This window comes from Microtus ochrogaster, chromosome 1 (assembly GCF_000317375.1).
Source record: "Microtus ochrogaster isolate Prairie Vole_2 chromosome 1, MicOch1.0, whole genome shotgun sequence".
Classification (NCBI taxonomy): domain Eukaryota; kingdom Metazoa; phylum Chordata; class Mammalia; order Rodentia; family Cricetidae; genus Microtus; species Microtus ochrogaster.
Genome location: NC_022009.1, coordinates 19,036,538 through 19,057,612, shown reverse-complemented (window position 1 = coordinate 19,057,612; position 21,075 = coordinate 19,036,538). Strand labels below are relative to the sequence as shown.

At 45.9% G+C, this 21,075-nt stretch overlaps 1 protein-coding gene across 5 annotated transcripts in view; it reads left to right on the top strand.

The window, feature by feature from the left end:
* Nucleotides 1-20,819, top strand: part of Slc8a3 (solute carrier family 8 member A3) — a 153,986-nt gene extending 133,167 nt beyond the window's left edge. For 3 of the 5 annotated variants that reach the window (XM_026779855.1, XM_013346431.2, XM_026779852.1), the window contains exons 3-8: nt 4,516-4,619; nt 9,054-9,071; nt 13,477-13,601; nt 14,306-14,405; nt 16,154-16,429; nt 18,857-20,819. In XM_026779855.1, coding sequence (XP_026635656.1) covers nt 4,516-4,619; nt 9,054-9,071; nt 13,477-13,601; nt 14,306-14,405; nt 16,154-16,429; nt 18,857-19,233 — 1,000 coding nt within the window. In that variant the 3' untranslated portion in view covers nt 19,234-20,819. The remainder of the gene's footprint in view (nt 1-4,515; nt 4,620-9,053; nt 9,072-13,476; nt 13,602-14,305; nt 14,406-16,153; nt 16,430-18,856) is intronic. The other 2 variants (XM_026779860.1, XM_005343290.2) reach the window with 2 other exon arrangements.
* Nucleotides 20,820-21,075: the final 256 nt, after the last annotated feature.

Sequence of the window (21,075 nt, the reverse complement as noted above, 5' to 3'; positions counted from 1 at the left end):
AACACAAGTCGTGTTGTGTAGCCTGTTCTATAAAGCCCCGAGCTTATCACTGATAATGGCAGATGCCAGATTTTGAAAGAATGGGAGTAAGTCTCTTCCTGTAGCCCCCTAGCACTCCAAGCCCCTGTAAGAATCCATTTAGGCATCTATTATCCTGGTTTAGCCAGCCTTTTCTTGACCTGACTTCTATTTGCAGAAAACACTATTTATTGATTCCCCCCCCCCACTTATTTTCTGACTTAATGACTGCAGATGGAGAGATCCCCTTATATATGACTCTCAAGCTGGGATTATTGTTAGCTTAATGATAATGGTTTCTAGCTGTTAAACCCTCAGCAAAGAATGTGCTTCCCTCCGTGTGCCTCCTTGTTGTTCGAGGGGCACTGCAGAACAAACGCTGTGGTGTCATTTTGCACTGGAGACTTCACATTTGAAACAGGTTGCATCTTGAGGTCTTTATTAAGTCGCCCAAGGCTACGCAGATAGGGAAGGTGGAAAAAAGATTTCAACTCAGTCTATTGGTCCCTGGAAGAAGAAAAGTCACTGTGCTGTGGTTTTCACAGACTGCAAGGGCATTGCTTTCCATGATGGCTACCCTGGGTTTCGTGGACTGTAATGGATATACAGGCCATCGAGGTTCAGAGTGTCATTTCATAACTATTGGTGGCATGGTCCAGGCAAGATCAGCAATGATTATGCTCACTTCGAGAGGGATGGACCCAGTAAATGAGGTTAGTAAAGGAAACGTAGACACCAAAAAAACTCTTGTGGTTAACTTGGGGAGGCTTCAGAGAATAAAGAGTCCGTGCAAAGTTAGACTATAAAGACAGCTGTGCTTGATTTAAAAAGAAAGATTGGGACAGAAGGCCTCTGTCTGTCTGCAAAGGTCAATCTTAGAGGCATGTCTGGAAGGGGGCTGCTGATGGAAGTAGACCAGGGTCCTGCACAGCTCCGCGTGCCTATGCAGTTCTATGCCACAATAGCAGCAGTGCCCCATCCCCTCCAGTGGAGGCGATATGTGCGAACTGGGTCTGGTCCTGAAATGCCCCCACCATAAGCAATAGCTTGGAGGCATAGGCTTACCTCTGCAGAAAGGAGAAGCAGAGGGATGGGTGGGTAGGTGGCACAAAATAGTTACCTACACATTCGCTCCACAAAATAATACATTTTCATACACAGAGCTATGCAGGTTATTGGGGTTGGCATTGGCCAATGGATCACCATAAAACATAGACACCGATTCCAGCTCAGACAGCTCCAGAGTTAAGTAGCCTGCCCTCCCATCCCTACACTGCAGCATCTCATCTGTAGATAGCATCTCCCAATCACTGTGAATTAGACAATGTATGACACAAAGCTAACCATTCTCTTGGCCCCTGGTGCTCTCCACAACCATACAAAAAGGAGAGAGCATCTACTATTCTGGGAAGAATTCCCACAGGCCTGTTTGTCCCTCTCTTTCTGTTCTTTCTATAAAATACGCACTTTCAGTCATCATCTGCTGGTTCTAGATGGCAAAAAAAAAAAAAAAAATCTTCCTTGTCCCAAAAGCAAAGCGATGAAGAATAAACCTTCTGAGAAGGCCTATGAGTGCAACGTTCTTGCGTATGCAGTAGCCTCTCATCAATCTCCAGAGGGACTGTGGGGAATAGGGAGAGAGGAGAAGATGAGGCGCAGCTGTGAGGACTGGATGCCGGCAAGCATGATATATGTATCTCTGAAAATGTCACAGTGAACTCACTGCTAGATGCAATGCATAAGCGTTAGAGGTTTTAAATTTTAACTGTGGGAACCAGACACTCTCTTTTGCCTATGACAAACCATTGTCTGAAAATACTAAAGGGAAACTCCAGAAATAAACCATTTATAAATTTTAAATCGCTCTTATTATAGTGTGTTGTGGGTATTTCTGTTTTGGTTTTGTTTCTGAGATATGGAATTGCTTTTGTAGTCCAGTTGTCCTCAAACACACTGTGTGATCCATGCTGGCCCCAAGCTCATTGTGACCCTCCTTCCTCAACCTCTGAGTACTTGGGTTACAAATGTGTACGACCATGCCCAACTGGCAATGTTGTAATCCTTCTATTTTATCATTGGTTGTTAATCTCATATTGTGCCTAATCTATAAAGTAAATGTCATCATAGTTATGCACAAGCAGCATGTATGAGGTCCAAGACTAGGCATGGTTTCACATGTTCACTGGTCTTGAAACATACCCTTACTGGATAGAAGGGGTGCTGCATAATCCCTGATAGTAGGTAAAGATATATGTCTTGTTTTATATTGGTTTCACTATTTGCCCAAGATCACACAGCATTTCTGGGATTGGAACTTGGAACCTTTGGCTGTAAAGCCCGAACTTTGATGGAGTCTTCAAATACGGTTGTAACATGCAGCCACATGAAACCCAAGGAGACTCCTTGAGGCAGGAGGGGGGCCAGGACAGCACCTTCCTCCATGCCCTTGCGGAATTGGGGCCAACTGGGACCTTTTTGGGTCTCTTTCTCTCTCCCTCTCTTCTCCAGCTGCCTTGCCCCGATTCTGCTCCTTGCTTATGATACTTTATTTTTCCATCCACAGCAAAACAATTCACATCAAGGTAATTGATGATGAGGCATATGAGAAAAACAAGAATTACTTCATTGAGATGATGGGCCCCCGCATGGCCGATATGAGTGTTCAGAAAGGTGTAGTACCCTGTCCTCCACACTAACAGTAACAGTCTTTTCTCCTTCCTTTCTTCCTCTCTCCAATCCTTTGCCTTCTCTTCCTCTTGCCTCCTTCCTTTCTGTTTCCTTCCTCTCTTGCTCTTTTCTCTTCTCCTCTCTCTGTCCTAACCCTGCCAACCTGTCACATGGTATCCATAGAGGGGTCTTCAAGAACCAATGGCAATTTTTCTGGGGTGGCAAAATGAATATGGGTGAGGTAAATGAGAGAGAGGGAGAGGGAGAGAGAGAGAGAGAGAGAGAGAGAGAGAGAGAGAGAGAGAGAGAGAGAGAGAGAGAAAGAGAGAACCCACACTCTAAGAATATGGTAAATGAGGTTCTCTGTGATGTAGAATGGGGACAAGAAAGACGGCTAGGTTTACAGGTAGTATGCATCGTGAGAAACAGATACCTAGCACAGATTTCCATGGCAAAATTATTCTCAAGGCTGAGTTTATGTCCCAGGAGATTGAGAACCAATATATTTGGACCATACTTTGTCCCACTCCCACACAGAACCCTTAGAGCCATCTTTATCTGCCATGTCTCTGCCATCAAAGTGTATTTCTCTCCCTGACCTTGACTGAGTTTAAAGTGCAGGTCTCCATCAAAGACCTTCCTGCTGTTTGCTACTCTTCCTATTAAGGGGAGCGAGATGTGGAGGCAGGGGGAATAGTAATGAGAGAATTCTGACCTAAGGTGAATCTTTCCCTGCAAGCCCATGTGATGTTACAGAACGGACAGAGCTGTGCTTTCCATCTGAATGACCTTATATAGCTCTGGCCTCCAAGAGGAAGTCAGGCAATCCTTCCTAGGATAGGTTGTGCTCTGGAACTGCTGGGTTAGGGGTCAGTATCCCTGGACCAAACCATCATCATGTTGCTCTAAGTCAGACTCATTTCAATCTCATGCAAGAGTCCCTGTGGTAACAAAACAGGTTCCCGTCTTATAGACAGAGGAGTGGAGTATGTTTCCAAAAACAAAACTTGCTTTTCTTTGTAACTGACACTCCACTGTGTTGGTACCCAGGAATAGACAGTAATCTCCACAACCTTGTGTTCTCAACCCAAGTTAATCAGTGTTTAGAAGGTCCGCCTTGGGGCACAGCATCCCTCTGTCAATGGTGTGGAATTCCTGTATCATATTGGAGCTAACCCTTATTTGGGTTCCCTGAGCCTCCCTAAAGGATAAAAAATGAGAAAGTTAGGAGAGCCCTTCCTCCCTTTCTCCCTATCTCTTCTCTCTCCCCCTGTCTTTAGTCTTCCTCTCCATAAATACTTTGAAATTTTTCTTAATGAGGCAAAAGAAGGGACTGGAGTCCTAGGCTCTGCAGAAACATTGTTCGCTGTGAAGGGTTCTGGGTCATTCCCAGTAGGCAGGTCATCTACTTGTTGCCTAAAGAAATGCCACTGTTACCATGTGACACCAATGGAATGTGCTGCCCAACTTACTTCTTACTAACCATTAGCAGGATCTAAAATGACTCCTCCCCACCATGATCCCAATCTTCTTCCTCCCAACTCCCTTCCTTCATCGTGGCTCCCTTTGCCCACTTTTCCTTGTCCTCCTGTCCCTTTTCCTCTCACCTGTCAGAACAACTGTGACCGAGGAGACAAGAAAAGCTAAGCGCATTTTTTTTTTTTTTTTTTAGTAAGACAGCACACTCCACCAGAGTCCTGTCTAAGGCCACCATGGCAGGATGGGGCTGCATGTGCCAAGAGCGATGGGAATGGTTATTACAGGCTGTGCTCCAGATGAACAACCAAGCTGCCCACCTAGTCGACACTCTCTCTCTTGTTGTCCCTACAGGAAAACCATAAGGGTTAAGATAGTAGATGAGGAGGAATACGAAAGGCAAGAGAATTTCTTCATTGCCCTTGGTGAACCGAAATGGATGGAACGTGGAATATCAGGTGTGAGATTCTTTAAAAATCAAAGCAACAACCGAGAAAAGGCAAAGAAAAAGGAAAGAAATTTAAACAAACGAGGCAATTAAAAAAAAAAGAAGAAAAAGTGACTCTTATTTTTGCCCCCCACCTTTTGTCCCCTTCTCCTCCTTCTCCTATTGACAGAAAATTTTATGCTTTTTCCCTCCTGTATTCTCGCTCCCACCCTGTTTCGGTGTCATCTCTGCCTTCTTAGTCATAGTTTATTTCCATATTCCTCCTTTCCTACCTTCTGGGCAGTGCTGCAGCCTCAACTCCTCATTGCCCTAATGAGTTATTCCTGTGTTGTGCTATAATCACCCAGTTATTCGATTGTTACTGTCCCCTGCACTTGCCCCTATTCTCTACCCCCATACTATAGCTTGTCAATGTGAAAACTCCTTGGTGGGTGGGGAGGAGAAGAAAAAGAAAGGAATGTGATGTGTTGCATGCTTGTGCCCCTTCCTTGCCACCTCTCAATCTAGCAGGCATTGACAATAATGGGGGGGGGTTGGAGGAAGGGTGGAACCCACGTTGCCATAATGCTTTGACCATTTTCTGCTGCATTCCCCAACCTTTATTGAATGCTTGGCAAGCTCTTCACTTGCAGAGTGGCCCACAGGTCTCTCTGCCCTTCCTGGAGGTAAGTGTGTTATCTGCCTATTCACAGTTGGGTAGACCATGGCTTGGAGAGATATACCAGTTGGCCATGGTCTCTGAGAACTCTCTAGGAGAGAGCTGGCTTTCTGAAGTAGCCCTGCAACATGGAATCCCAAGCTCTCCTTTCGCCCTTTGACATCTCATCCACTCCATCCTATCTTTCTTCATAGACTAAATTAAGGTACCTTATGTGGGCCAGTTTGGGATAATGAAAATGGACAATTGAAAATCTGTAAGAGAAACTAAGCCATTTTAGGTTCAACTGTTCCATGAGCGTGTGGGCCCTAGAAAAGAACATACTTGAGTAAGCCCAGAATGTTTATTTATGCTTATCAAAGAAAGGAACACTAAATGGAAAAGTGGTTTGGATCACTGAGGCACTAAAGACAGCCAGTGGACAGCGGATGGATACCTGCCTTTGCTTAGCATCTGCAAGTGAAAATAATGTTCAGACCTCATGGCACCTCTCACCTCTGACTAGAGAAGTAGATGCCATGGTTTTCTTGGCACGTACGTCTCAAAATCCCAGCCAAAGGCTCATCCTTAGGAGAGTGACACTGGCATTGTTGCAACCAGAAAAATAGATGCCTTTCTCACTCAATGGAAATAATCAGAAGCTACCACTTTGAAAACAGTGATGGAATAGGTATGGGAATGCAAAAACATCTGTTCATCTAGGAGAGCTGACCATTCTTCAGTGGCTTCGCATTCAGCAACAGGGAGCTACACTGGCAGGTCTAAGAGAGTAAGGTCAACAGCAACACTTTCAAAGCACCCCTTCAGGTCTTCTCCTCAAGCTTGGTGGTCAATTATCACCATCCGCTGGAACTGTCTGAAGAACTCAGCTCTGTGCCAGCTCTGGATTGGACACATCTAGCCCTCAAGGGGCAAGGCGAGCTAAATAGTTCATTGCCCTCTGAGTAAAGTATTCCTTCCAATCTGACAACCAGAGAGTACCCGAAGAAAGAGAATCTCATTCCTTTGCCTCTTACACTATCCCAGCCTATCGTCCAGCTCCCACTTTCCGGAATATTCTCAGAAATTGTCTCTGCACCTGCTCTACCTCGTTTCTATCGCATCCCCATTGTGCACCAACTACACATCTTTATGACTGGCTGGAAACAAAAGCTACCCAAGGCCCATGTAAGGGCTCCAGGCAGGAGGAAGAGATTAGAAGCCCATCTATGCCTTTATTTTAACATTTAAAACAGCTATTTTCTGCCTCCCCTTGGGTCCCCTACCAAACAGTAGGACAGAAAAGGTTCTAAGGTAAGCCTTGAGCTCTTTGATAGACCTGGCTGAATACAAACACCTGTGGCTGCTCCCCATTTGAGGTTGCCTTTTGCCTCTGAAATATTTAACCAGAAGAGTCCTTGTGAAGCCTAGCCCTGGGGAAGGAGGTAAGGAGACAAGGATTTCAGAAAATTATTTGTGTGATATGCCCCCCAGATTTTCCCAAAGACCAAGGTGCCAAGGTGGAAGTTGTTGGTAAGAAATGCATGGGTTTCCCAGCCTCGTGCCCTATGGTCTAGGCCTTAGACTCTGGGATATTAATTTTCAGTCTCTTCGGTTCTTCCCCGATATTGGCATCAGACCATGAGGTGAAAGGTTATAAAACCCAATTGTCTGGATTCAGAGTCAAATGAAAATCCATTCTGATTTGCAGGGTGCACTACTGTTTTCAGAGTGAGAGACAGTACAGTGAAAATTGCTTTTCATTATCACTACCGTCTAGGAGAGACTTAGACATTCAGCCTAGCATCATCTCTGTATGGTCAAAAATGACAATAGAATTTTTAAAAAAAAATGACTGGACTTGCAATAGGAAACTCTATTCTGAGCAAACACAACAGCCTTCGGAGGTAATATTAAAAGTTCTGCATGATCTGTGGTAGAGAAGAAAGGAAAGAATTAGAGAAAACGTAATTTCTGTGGCATAGAGTAAGCCCCAGAGTGTGAAAGAGGACTTCTTTCACAAGTGAGGCAAGATGAGCTGCTTCATTGTCCGGGCTAGTTAGTGGGTCAATACCTGGCCAGAGGAAGTCTGGAAAAGTCAGGGAAAGGGAAGCACTGTCCAATAGTGGGGGCTGCTTCTTTGGCTTCTTTCTACATTCAGGGACACACCCTGTCCAGTGCCCCACCCCTAGAAGTTTCCTGAGCTATCTTCTTTTCTAATTGTCTCTGGGGGATCTGAGCAGAGATGAATAAGTCTCACGTGAGGATCAGTACACGGAACACAAGGAAAAGACCCTGGTGGTAGTCAGTCACTCCACACTGACCTCCGTGGATCTCACAGATGTATCTGTTCCTCCTCAGTAAGAACCCTCCAATTCACAAAGACAAGAAGCAGAGAATGTCTGGCTTGCCCATCTGAACTTTAGGGCCTGAAGTGTTCTTCCTGCAGACCCATGGAAGGAGCACGCCCATGACAATATCATGAGAATAGCCTCTGGCCAACTAATCACCTTCATGGTCTAAATGGAAACAACTGGGAAAAATCAACTGTGGCTCAGCTCCTTACACACCATGTAGATTCTGAGTCCACACATATCTTCAGAGGCTGTGGACGTGAAGTTATGGGTCTCAGGCATGAGCTGCATTCCTTGAGGTTACTAGAAGAAGCAATTTGTAGATATCCCCACCTATGCCCACATACTCTCCTTCCTTGTCAGTCTCTAGCAGGAGTAGGTAGCAGGATGTTTCCAGTTCTGACAGGATGAGGGGTATAAAGTTATACATACAATCAGGATAAAAATGAGGTGGGAAATTCACAAGAATTTCTTTTTAGCTTGTGCATTTTGAAGTCCAAGAGAGTCTTGCATAGACTAAGCTCTTCTCCCATGTGATGAGTCTCTCATTCATTGGGGGAATCTGTCAGGTTACCCTAGAGACAAGAGAGTTTTAGCATGAGCAAAAAGAAGCTCCAGACATCCTGTGTTGTGTATGTCTTTGACTCTGCTCCCCAGTCTGCTCAGAGATTTTGCATTTATCATCTTCCATCCTCATACAAGTTTCGGTCTGACAGTCCCTCTGTTCTGGAGTACCTGAAATCCAGAGTTCACCTACCCTTTCTGAACAAAAAGACTGTCAATTCCCAAAGCTGTAAACAACATGCCTTTATTGAACATTACTAAGGGCAGGGATAGGGCTAGACAGGGGCTATCATCCAGGGACCACAGTCTAAAGGATGCATCTTTCCTTACATCATTCTTTCAGGGAAGATCAAAGCTCTGGCCCTCATAGTAGCTGGGTTACACTGGGAAGCAGAGCATGCTCTGATTGCAAGGCTGGGGCTGGGAATGGTAAAAGGGAACACTGTCCTGTTCTTGCATATTGTTCTCTGGGGCTCACCTTCAAGACTTACTCCTTACTTGCCATCAACAGTCCATCTACTCTGGCAGGGTTGCAAAGCACACACGGTGTTCATGATAGTTAGCCAGAATCACAGTGGCCACCTAAGTGTCTTTTTCACCCACATGGCCCACTCATCATCATACCCCCATCCTTAGCACTCAGGTTTTCAGGGAAGGTGTGGGGTAACTTCCTTGTAGCTGCTCAGCAGTCTTTCCAGCTTCTCACGCCTCTTGCTGCTGTTCTTGCCGTGCATGCTCAAATGCTGCCGTTTGCATGTGTTCTTGCTCATTCTCTCACTGCCTCCCTTATGCTGCCAGGAACCACAAAGCCTGGGGCCTCTTTCAAGATGGGATCTTAATGTTCTTTCCTTTTCTTTCTCCCCCTTCCCTGATACCCATTTTCAAACAGCGCTCCTGTTATCTCCAGGTAAGAGGTGTCTGCATTTCCCCCTCTTTTCTATTCTTAACAGTGCCATTACTTGGTTTAAGATCAATGTCCATTACATTACTTAACAGGAACTACAGGGTCAAGGTAACCTGACAGCTTCTCCCAATGACCGAGAGACTCCTTACATAAAGTAATTGAGGGGAAGTAGATAATTCCTTGAACACCATTTTCACCAGTGAGAGTGTGAAAATGCATAGTTAGCTGTTAAAATAAAACTTACCAAGAAGATGGTAGGTCATAGATTTTCCTGCCTCTTCTGTTGTTGGAGAGGAGATGGGAAGCGTTAAGACCAGACTCTCCAATGGGATTGACATAGAGCTCAAAAGGAAAGACTGACTTCAGCGACCCAGGGAGAAATAATGAAGAACTGCTGAGAACAGTAAAGGCGGTTTGTCTTTAAAAAAAAAAAATTACAGACTTTTACTGACCCTGGAGACCTTCTAACTCATCACAGATGAGTTTTGATTTGGTTTGATAGCTAGATTTGAACTCATTTGTCATTTATCCTTAAAGTTACATATGCTCCAAACAGAAAAGCTATGTGTGGGAACAGGGAGAAGAAAGATATTTATAGATTTTATTTTAGCAAGAATCTCATTCAGAATTTAGATCCTGTGTAGGACACAGACCCACTTCGAGAGTATGCTGCCGTGAGTGGAAGCCCATCACAAACAGCATCCAACTTCAGGACCAGAAAAGGAAACAGCCCTCCATGTCTGGCAGCACTGTGCTCAATACAGATGGAGTGTGCGCCTCAAGACGGTTTCAATCTGTTTTAAAAGAATGCCTTACATTTCATCTGTTCTTTGAACACACACACACAGGGAGAGAGAGAGAGAGAGAGAGAGAGAGAGAGAGAGAGAGAGAGAGAGAGACATTGAAGAGGCAAAAGATCTTACAGCATGCTCTGGTGTTCCAAGTCACCTACAGGCCACCCCTTGGACTTAAGAAGAGGCAATAGGCAGAGTGAGATCATTTGCCTCCTTGGAGCCTACAGCAGAAAGTGCACAGAGTTAATATGTTTTCCTTTTGTGGAAACATTGCTCCAGTCTCTTCATCTTCTTGCTTATTTTTATGCCGACAGGATACGGGCTAGCTCAAACTCTGTGCTCTGCACTCTCCTGGGGTGTTGGTCTTTCTTTCCCTCTCTGCTCATACTACCCCACATGGATACATTCAGGTTTCTTTGTTCCAGTTCTTGCCTTCACTGCTAACACACATATTTGTATTTGGGTTAAGTTTCATTATACTTTTAACAAGATTTCAGACACCGATGGAAATATAAAATGCAGAGGGGGGTGTCCTACACCTCCTCTGAATCAGGAGCCCTTGATTAGGCTTTTCCACCCACCAGAAGCCTAAGGTTTCAATTTCCGTCTTCCTGAGGGGACAGGCCGATGTGATTGACAGCACCAGTGGTGAAAGAGAGTAAATGTGTTCATCCTGGGCTATTCCCCCAAGTGCGAGGGCCTTAGAGTGAGAGCCTTGGCCACACCACTGCTTCTCCGTAGGGAGATCCACAGGGCGTTCACAGCCTATCCTTGTCGAGCCTGGAGAGCTCTTTGTTCTTCCAATATTTGTCCAATCTTCTGTCAGATTTACATTCTGCCTCCTTCCCCACCTCTCTCCCTTTCTCTTCCTAGAAATGAGGGTTTGTTTAGTCGGCCTGCGCATCGAGATCACCTCTATTGTTCTCTTCACTTGAAATTCTGGGGAGCAGTCAGAATCATTAGCATTCATCCTTTAAGTCTGGGGCTTGCGAAATTAACTTAACTTGAACTTAAGCTATGACCAGTCTATAAAAATTAGAAAAGGAGGAGGATTGACATCAAGACACTAAGTCGGGGTTCATAGAAAGGCATGTGAGTCGGTTAACAGGAATATACAGAGTACTTCTGTGGGACTGTGGGTGACTTGCCAATAGAGCATTGGCTATTTGTCAAAGGGATTTTTGCAGAAGGCTAGACAGAAAAAGTGACTGTCACCACAGGGGTGGACAGGTCAGCAAGTGGATCAATAATATGCCAGATGGATATAGTGCTAGATTGACAGCTAGACAAGGGGTTAGACAGGTACATTTACGTGTCACTGGAGAGCTCATTATGGTGGTATAAAGTTCCTGTGGCACATGTGAAGTATGACATGAGGGAATTGGCGAGGGAGGAGCAGAATAACACTGTCACTGCTGATGCCAAAGCCAGAAGGAAGAGGAGACGGCTACTCATTCTTTCAGGAGTCTGTCTTCCCTAAGGGCTTTTCTCCCAGGTTGCCTTGCAGTTCCGTTTCCCGGGCTGCTGTTCTTGTAAATAGTCCCAGCACATTCAGACTCCTGGATTTGCCTTCTGAATGAACTCATATGAGACCCATATTAAATGAAGTAAGTGAGGTCAGGCTGTACCATAAGATGTCCTCCAGCGTGGAAATATAAAAGAACAAGGAATAGCTGAGTGTTCAGCCACAAACAAGGCATGTATGCCATCCCTCCAAGACTCAGAGAACACCATGGGAGAGAAGCAGGAAGAATGTAACAGCCAGAGAATGGGGTGAAGGGCCACAGAATGTCATCTCCTGAACACAGTACAGCCATTCTAACCCTGAACTCAATACGACTGCACTCGCTTACCCTGAACCTGCACAAGAATGGACCTGTCAACAGCCAACCACAGAAGGGAAACGCACTCAAGAGGACCCTCCCAACCTGCGACCCTCATGACCATGATAGATTCTTGGAACTAGAGAGTTGCTGCCATCAGTTGAGTAACCACTGGTGAACCCACAAGTCTCTAGTAGAGAATTTCAAACCCATCCTTATGTGGATGGCCCAGGTTAAACTCACCGAGTCTCAAAATAAAACCTGAATATGTGAACATGGAAAGGGGACTTGTAAGATTGAGAGAGACTTGATGGGGTGATGGAGAATGAGGAAGGGGCCTATAGAATACATTACATGTGTGTGAGAAAAAATGAGCACAATGTGTGTGTGTGTGTGTGTGTGTGTGTGTGTGTGTGTGTGTGAGAGAGAGAGAGAGAGAGAGAGAGAGAGAGAGAGAGAGAGAGAGAGAGCTTAATTTTCAAAAACCACCAGAGCTACTATGGTGCAGCACCACGGACAGCTCCCAGACATTGTCAGGATGGCCTCGTTCATTGGTTGTAGAGTCCAGTAGCAAGTCCAGACTCTGGAGTCTGCACACCATCAACTGTCCTCATTCTGGCTAACCAAGGAAATCTTTATATAAATAAGTCTCCTACCTAGTAAAACCCAGCCTTATTTTATAGTTTTTCCTGTGGATTGCTTTTATTGCAACCTCAAGAACCCAAGCTTGGGGGCGGGGGAGGAAAAGAAAAAGACTTCCTTGGCCTCTGACCCATTTTGTCCTTGGGATTATCCAAGGACTAGAGGATTCCCAAGGGACGTTTACTCTGTGGAATGAAAGCAATTAAGGAGCTGAATGAAAGAACTAATTACATGTGAGAATGCGGGCTTGGATGGGGAGATGTTTAAATGAGCTCTGAAAGAAACAGACTGCCAAGAGCGATTTTCTAATCAAAGGGGAATGAAAAGATTCAATCTCTATTTCACTCTAATCCAGAAAAACATGTCTTCATGGTGAAGTGGCTGAAGTGGAAAACCTGTTTAGCTGTTCAGCGTGAGAAGGGACCGTTGGTAAATGATGCAAGATGCTGAGGGCCGCAGAGAATGCTTATAAAGAAAATAAAGGGAGGACTTTGTTTTATTTTTACTTTGAATGTTTTTTTTTCATCCCAGAAGAAATGCCCCTGCCTTGTATAGGAATCCTAGAGGAATCTATCTCTGGAACACCATGAAGTGTCCTGGGAATTGTCCAAGTTTCCCATTGTGAAGATGTCAGTCACCTGTATGAAACGGAGATGGTTCTGCAAACATTCCCTTTCTCTTTCATAGATGCAACAGTGCCAACAATGTTGAAAACAAATGACAATGGGAGCCAGTAGGCAGTGCCTTTGGATCAGTGTATCTTCCAGAACTCTTACATGAAGTAATGAACAATCAGATCCAGCAGCGCAAAATAGTTAAGACCATGCGATTTGGCTTTTCTTCCCAGCTCTGCAGCCACTCTCTAAATGGCTTGGGAGCATCATTTGGTACCATTCACTGGGAATTCTTTGGGTCAGATTCCCTACCCGAAAATAAAATCAAAAGAGAAATGCTCATTCTCGGGTCTACCAGGAGCATGTCTGTGGCCTGATCAGGGTGTTCAGCCATTAGCAGAAAGAGAAACTAGAGATGCCCAGTCCCTGTTCTTGAGAACGCCTAGCTTTCCACCCACTGCCCATGCCCCTGAGCGATAAAGTCCTGGGAGATGGAAAAGGTGCTAGAGCTCATCTGATTTTTCTTTTGTTGCAGAGGTGACAGACAGGAAGCTGACTATGGAGGAAGAGGAGGCCAAGAGAATAGCAGAGATGGGAAAGCCAATATTGGGTGAACACCCCAAACTAGAGGTCATCATTGAAGAGTCCTATGAGTTCAAGGTCAGACCATCAGTGAGGTCTATTGATAGCTAAAGTGGGAAACAGAAGAGATGAGGCTTTTTTCTAATTTCACCGCGGAAAATGTGAATTAGAAACCAAACAAATCACTTATCCACCCCAGGGCTCAGTTTTCCATTTATAATATGTAACAAGTGTTCTGGTTATTTGTATGCTAGGAATACTATAGGGAAACATGATATAAAATATGAAATAAGTAGGGCAGGGTGCTCTTAGATGTATCACCACAATTTTATGTTTTAAACATACCAAAACTCACTACTGCAGACCAAGGTTTACTGACGTCTTATTCTATAGTTACATTTCAAGCCAGGTGTGGTGGGTCAGGCCTTTAATCCAAGGCACTTGTGAGGCTGAAGCAGGTGTGTCTGTGAGTTCAAGGTCAACCTGGTCTACCTAGAGAATTCAAGGACAACTGCCGTGTAAGAGAGAGACAGACCCTGTCTCAAAAGATCACTATATCCTCTGTAGTTACATTCCTCTGAACACCCAGTGTCTGAATCCACAATTAGAGAAAAGGGAACTAGGGGGATTGCCCAAGAAGATCTCATCCAAGGACACCACCTCATGAAAAGATTTTAGAACCCTTGCGATTCAGGGCATCTTTCATTCCTTTGTAACAGGGCAGGCCTCATTAGTCTTGAGAAATCTGACCTCATGAGTCCAAGTTTTTCTTTCCATGATAGAGTACAGTGGATAAGCTGATCAAGAAGACAAACCTGGCGCTGGTTGTGGGGACCCATTCTTGGAGGGACCAGTTCATGGAAGCCATCACTGTTAGTGCAGGTAAGAGGACCCTCATGAAAGCCTTTCTAGGAGTGCAGATAGCCGCCAAGAAAGAAGATCACGGCCCCCTTAGTGGCTCATCACTTTCAAGGAGAGCTCTTCGGTGGAGTCTTCCCAGCTTCGGTCTGAGATGCTTATCCCTTTCAATGGGTAACTAAAAGATAGAGGGTAGTGACGAGCCAAACGTTGGTGGTGCACGCCTTTAATCCCAGCACTCGGAGACGTAGGCAGACGGATCTCTGTGAGTTCAGGCTCCAAAGCTACAGAGAAACCCTGTCTCGGAAAAAAAAAAAAAAAAAAAAAAGAGGGTAGTGACATCTGGATTCAATTCCTGATTCTTCTGTGTGAGCTAGTGTAAGTATCCTTTCTATCGTCAATGTTTTCAGTCCTAAAAAGAACTGCTGTTGCCTTTCTCAGAAGTACAAGTACAAAATATGTACCCGTGAAATCCAGTTTCCATCATTCCTCACCTCCCCACAAGTTTGCTTTTCCTTTTTGGTAAAATGGAAAAGAATTCTGGTTTAGAGACTGGATGTTAAGAGCTAGCAAAATGCTTTGCGTTGACCTCCCTGATGAATCTCTACCCTGGATGAGTTCTTTGACATTAACAGAATGACTCCGCCATAGTGTCGCCAGCCTAGGCAGAAGTCCCAGATACCCGCAGATGTGTTGGAATGAGAATGGACAGGGTCTCCCAACTGCCCCTGTATTGTCTCTCAGCAACACTATAGTTCGCTTGAACAGACAAGCACTACTGGCCTTGTCTTTTTCCATGAGATTTTGTTGTCATAGCAACCCACGGGGTTACATCCCTAAGGTCCCAGAGCCAGAGCAAAAGCACAGCCAGGAAGAGAGGGTTGCTACTGCTGCTGCCCTGCTTCCACATCCATTCTGCCATGCCCCTTCTGATGACATGACTGTGCCCTCGAGAGACCACAGAAGGAATGTAGGCTACACAGTCTACTTCCCTTCACAAAGGAAGGATCTGAAGTTCAAAAAACTCTAAAGTACCCCAGGCTAAGATTCCTTTCATTTAAAATTGGAATTAGAGCCCAGATTCCTGATTTCTGTTCTTTGCAAACTGAAAGCATTTAAACTTGCCCTTGAAGGGACACAGGTACCTCAGTACATTCTCTGGGGGGGGGGGGCACGGGGGCGGTCACTGGCGGGGCACATGTACCCATAGTTGCTAGCAAAGACAGAGACTATCCCTGCCCTGTTTCATGGGCTATCTAAGGAGGGGTACAGCCTCTATGTTCTGGAATGACACCCATCCCTCTGGGGGTGGATGATGGCAGAATTATGGTCGTATTGTTGAAGACAGGTTAGAAACTTGAGAGGAACCTCACTGGCACCCAGTGAGGAGTGGTCAAGCACACAGCCAGTTCTGTTTCCTTTACCTAGAAAATCAAATACAGCCTGTCCCTGCCTCCTTTCTTCCCCCTCCTTGTCCTCCTGTTCTCCCACTCTGCCTCTTATTTGCATCCTCTCTTCTTTCTCTATAGTCTACAGTTTGTTCGCTTAGTACCCTGCATTGAAACTAGGTCATAGATGACCCTATGACCAATTCATTTCCCATCATCCCCACTGTGTAACTGGTGCCCACATGCTGTCCCTCGCTTGCTGTCCAGAGAGATGAGCATCCCCACTCAGCCCAGGATGCCTGTAGCGTGGGTTGGACTTGACTTTTTCACAAATGAAGATCTGATCTCACTTCCCGGTCTCAAGCCTGTTTATCTTACCTCCAGCAGGGGATGAAGATGAGGATGAATCGGGAGAGGAGAGGCTGCCTTCCTGCTTTGACTACGTCATGCACTTCCTGACAGTCTTCTGGAAGGTGCTTTTTGCCTGTGTGCCCCCCACGGAGTACTGCCACGGCTGGGCCTGCTTTGTGGTCTCCATCCTCATTATTGGCATGCTCACCGCCATCATCGGGGACCTAGCCTCTCACTTCGGCTGCACAATTGGGCTCAAGGATTCAGTCACAGCTGTTGTCTTTGTGGCATTCGGCACCTCTGTGCCAGGTGAGAGTGAGAGGTACTTAAGTTTGCCAAGGGGATATCCCCTGGTTCAAGTGTCCCCTGGCCTCTGCCTCATCTCAGATAGGAAGCAACAGGCACTGTGGGTAATAACCAATTCACACGTTCAATCACTGCTCTGCTCATCAAAATCTTAGACTGGAAAACTGAGGTCTACCAAGGATATAGAACCTGACCAAGTAAGCGGCCCAATTGCTTAGCCTTTATATTGTATTACTAGGACACAAGAAATGCAATTAAATGCATACAATAATGTCCTTCCATTTGCCTCTGGCAGCCTCTGAGAGATTAATTATTACCTTGCTTACAAATGTCCCTATCAAAATGTCCACAATCCTTCTTGGCCTCCCCTGCTCCCGTGGGCATCTATGAGGGCAAAGTGTCTCCTATCAGAACAGGCATAAGAACCTTAGTTGAGATTTGTCTTTCCGTGTGAGGAATTACATGCTCTTTATTTCCTTCTAAATATCCCAAGGCAAACAGCAGTAAGGATTCATTAATTCACTTAGTAGACTAATATTTACTGAGCTCCCGGGATGCCCGATACAGTGCCGTGCTAGTTGCTCATCTATTGTGTGAGTTGAGGCAAACATGTTTCCTTCTCAGCCCTCAGCTAAAAGTCTAGCAAAGGAGACTCTACCCAAATGATATTTTTTAAAAAAAAATCTCAACGATTTCTATGAAGTAAAGGTGTCAAACAGGAAACCTTAGTTAAGTCGGGTTAGGCCAGGTCCTGCGGAAACCAGGCCTGAATGACAAGCAGCAGGTAGCAGATACAGGGTGACTGTAGTAGGCCAGGCTCCTTACTTAATTTAGTCTGGGTCTCTATGGCACCTGAACTCTGACCTTTTGCTAGCTTCAAGTACTTGGGCTAAATCTTACCAGGCAGGAGTCAGCAGGGGGAACCAAGGGCAACTTTCGTTGGAACAAAGAAACATCCTGCTGGAGATCAATTACACCCATTCACTTCTTCAGCATGGCCGTGACAAAAGTCCCAAGGAAAATGCTTAAAGAAGGAAGGATTCATTTCACTCATGGTTTCAGGAGTGTTAACACAGCATGGCAGGGAAGGAGGCATGACGGAGAAAAGCAAGTCACACCATGGTTGACAAGAACCAAAGAATGAGAACATAGGACAGACCCAAGGCAAGCTATAAGCTCCAAGAAATGCCCCCCCAAGTGAGCTACATCCCCCACCTAGGTCCCTCCTACCTTTCACTGCCGCCTAATATCGCCATCTTATTGTGACTCTAAAGTGGATTCGTCCATTCCTTGAGACACAGCCCGTGGGATCTAATAGTCTCTGGAGACTTCATCGCAGGTACACGCAAAGGTGTGCTCTACCACTTCCCCTGGGTGGCTCTCCTTCAAGTCAAGTTGACACTCAAAACGAATCATCACAGGATATCTACACCACACTCCAGGAACTCCTCCTTCTCAACTCCCAGGACAGACCAGGGCAGGGGTAAGGGTGTCTTAGTCATGCCAGAAGTCTGGCTATTATGGAAATAAATCTGTTGATAAGAAGTCAGATGATGGCAGGAGCTTTGCAGTTGAAATGCCCTGTGCTCGCTGTTCTCTGGGCCTTGGTGTGTCTAAACTGATGAAGGGGAAGGATCCCGTGGGGGGGGGGGAAAGAATAACGTAGGGAAGGAGAGCTTAACTTCAAGGTCATAGTCAAGTTGGGGCAAGAAGCTTTCTCTGGGCGGTCTGAGAAATTTGACAAGCGTGAAACATCAGGCTATACTGGTAGAGAGATCATTCGGGGTATTTCCAAGGCCTGGAAGTTGGTCCAGAAAGCACCTGACAATCCTGGAGCTTTCAGAAGAATATACTCAGGTCCATGCCTCTGCCATAGCTCTTGTGAAAGCTCTTTGAGAATGAGAGGGTGTTATGGGCAGGGTCCTCCCATGGGGATTCTGGAGTCAAGTCTCTTGCTCACTTAAGTGCCCTTGTGTAGATGCCTTGATCCTGATTCTCCTGTGTGCATGAGCATTGCTCAGTCACTTTCAGGGTTAAATGAGTGCATGCCCCACAAGACAGTTACAGCCAATCACCTGCTCCAGCTGCTTCCCTAGGATATGAAAGTTGCCTGGGCAGATGTTATGAAGTGACTGAATCTTCTTTGCTACAAACATGATATGATTGTTAGCAGGGAGTGATAGGCTCCCTTGGTAAATATTAGAACAGGAATAAATAGCTCTTAGGGTGTTTCATACACCTACAGATGAGGAACGGGAAACCCAGATCCTTCATTGGATCTATAATCTTTAAAACTATACAGTTCATGAGTGACAGGGCTGGAAGTGGCCCGTTTGCCCGCGCTACCAAGCTGCCTATGAGGGATACTCAAAGGCAAACCCTGCACATCCCAGTCTCCCACGGTTCCCATTTGTCTCTGTCCTTTTCCAGATACGTTCGCCAGCAAAGCTGCTGCCCTGCAGGATGTGTATGCAGATGCCTCCATTGGCAATGTCACTGGCAGTAATGCTGTCAACGTCTTCCTGGGTATTGGCTTGGCCTGGTCCGTGGCCGCCATCTACTGGGCCATGCAGGGACAGGAGTTCCATGTGTCTGCTGGCACTCTAGCCTTCTCGGTCACTCTTTTCACCATCTTTGCATTCGTCTGCCTCAGTGTACTCTTGTACCGTCGGCGGCCCCACCTGGGCGGGGAGCTCGGAGGTCCCCGTGGCTGCAAGCTTGCCACTACGTGGCTCTTCGTCAGCCTGTGGCTCCTCTACATACTTTTTGCCACACTGGAGGCCTACTGCTACATCAAGGGGTTCTGAACCGCCAAAGCAAGACCTCCACAGGGTAGGCCTGGAGCTTCTCCGAAGAGAAGGGCGCTTCCTCGCCAACCTCTCCAGGTTGAGCGCAGCCCTGGAGAAGCGGCATCGGGACCCAAGCCCCAGGAACGTCACCTGACCTAGGCCCTGGCACTGCACAGAAAGGGCAAAAAATCTAACCAATCCAATGGAATGGAGGAGACACCACCTGTCCAAAGTATTTAATTAAAAACAAACCAACAGCAGCAACAAATCCACCTCTACCCCATCCTCCATTCATGTCCCCGAGCCGTCTCTTGTGTATCCCACTATCCCTTTGACTCTAGTTCCCTGCGGGGCAGGATTTCCCCTGCCTCCCGTGACATGCATCAAGACTCCCTCATTCAGCTGTCAGGGTGTGAGGACGAGCCATCTCCACATGGCTGATTTTGGGGTGCTCTTTTCATCAAATTGCCAGTGTGATCACTTTCGTCTCCCTGCCAGGCTCCACTTATTGTCTTGTCTTTTCTTTCTGAAGTTAGTGACAAAGGTCCCTGAAGGAACTCCAAGTCTGAGCGACAGATGGAGGCATGGGCTTGCTGACACACACCCTCCTGCTCTCACAAAGCCGCAGCTGTCTCTTGGCTCCAACTCAGGGTGCAGGAGGAGTTTCGTCTGCTTGCATTGACATCACACCAAAATTACAGCGCAGTCACACTCATCTTTACGGAGATCATTCTGCTTCTCCGTGTTGTATGTCAGCCCCTGTATGTGTGCCCTCCCACAGAGACACTTGCCAAGTTGAGGCTTGGTAATAGGAAATAAGAGTCCCCCATGCTGACCAAGGGCAGCTGGAGAAATAGAAGGGAAACCCCCTCCAATGTTCTGGTGTTCGTGTCTGAGGTGGGAGAGAAGAGGGTGCCCGACTGGGGAGGTCTCTCAGGGGATGGATCACATGTACAGGGTCAGTGTTTCTCGAGAATGCCGCCATTACCACCCTTCCCTTGCCAGTGCGCCATACTCAAAAGGCTAAGGAGATTGCTTGAAGTGATGTGAGAATTTGGAGGTTTCTAAAAGAACAGGGGGCCCCTTCCTCCTCTCCTGGCCTACAGGCTACTTTTGAAAGCATGCCCACAAGATAGGAACTGGAATCTCTCATTTCCCCCACGTTCCTGCTTGTTTTTAAGCCTCAGAAAGTTCTCGACCCAGCCTGTGGGGTATTTCTTATACCCCTCCTTTCCCAGGAATCCAAGTCATCACATTCCCAAAGAGCCAGGGCTCTTAGCAAATGAGGATGGACACACTGACACCCCCCCCCCCACCAGACCTTTTTCTGATGTATTTGAAAAGTCCTGGCTTTAACACACACACACACACACACACACACACACACACACATAGACACACTACAAAACTGCCCACGGGTCTTGAGGCTTTCTGCATTGACATAAATACATTTTCTAAGACAGAAAAAAATAAAATAACACCTGTTTAATTTTGAACACATTTTTTTAAGAAAAAAAGAAAACAATGTTTGTGTCCTAAGCTATGTTGACAGTTGCTGGTGGAAATGTTGGGTTGGTTCAAAAAAATAAATAAATAAAAGTGAAAGATCTACTTCTATGTCTCTCTACTCACAGCCTGTTTCTGCCTATGGTTCTTCCTTCAATGAATGGTCCAAGGCTCATCTTGGGAATCTGCTGAAGCAGAAGCAATTGAACCAAAGGTGTCATCTCCCATCAAACACAAGTGTTAATGTGCTAGGCATTGTAATTTTTTCAGAAAAAAAAATGTTTAGGAAACGCTGCCTGTCACAACCCAGAGGTAAAGAGGCTGGAAGACACAGGTAATAAGAACTGTGCCGAT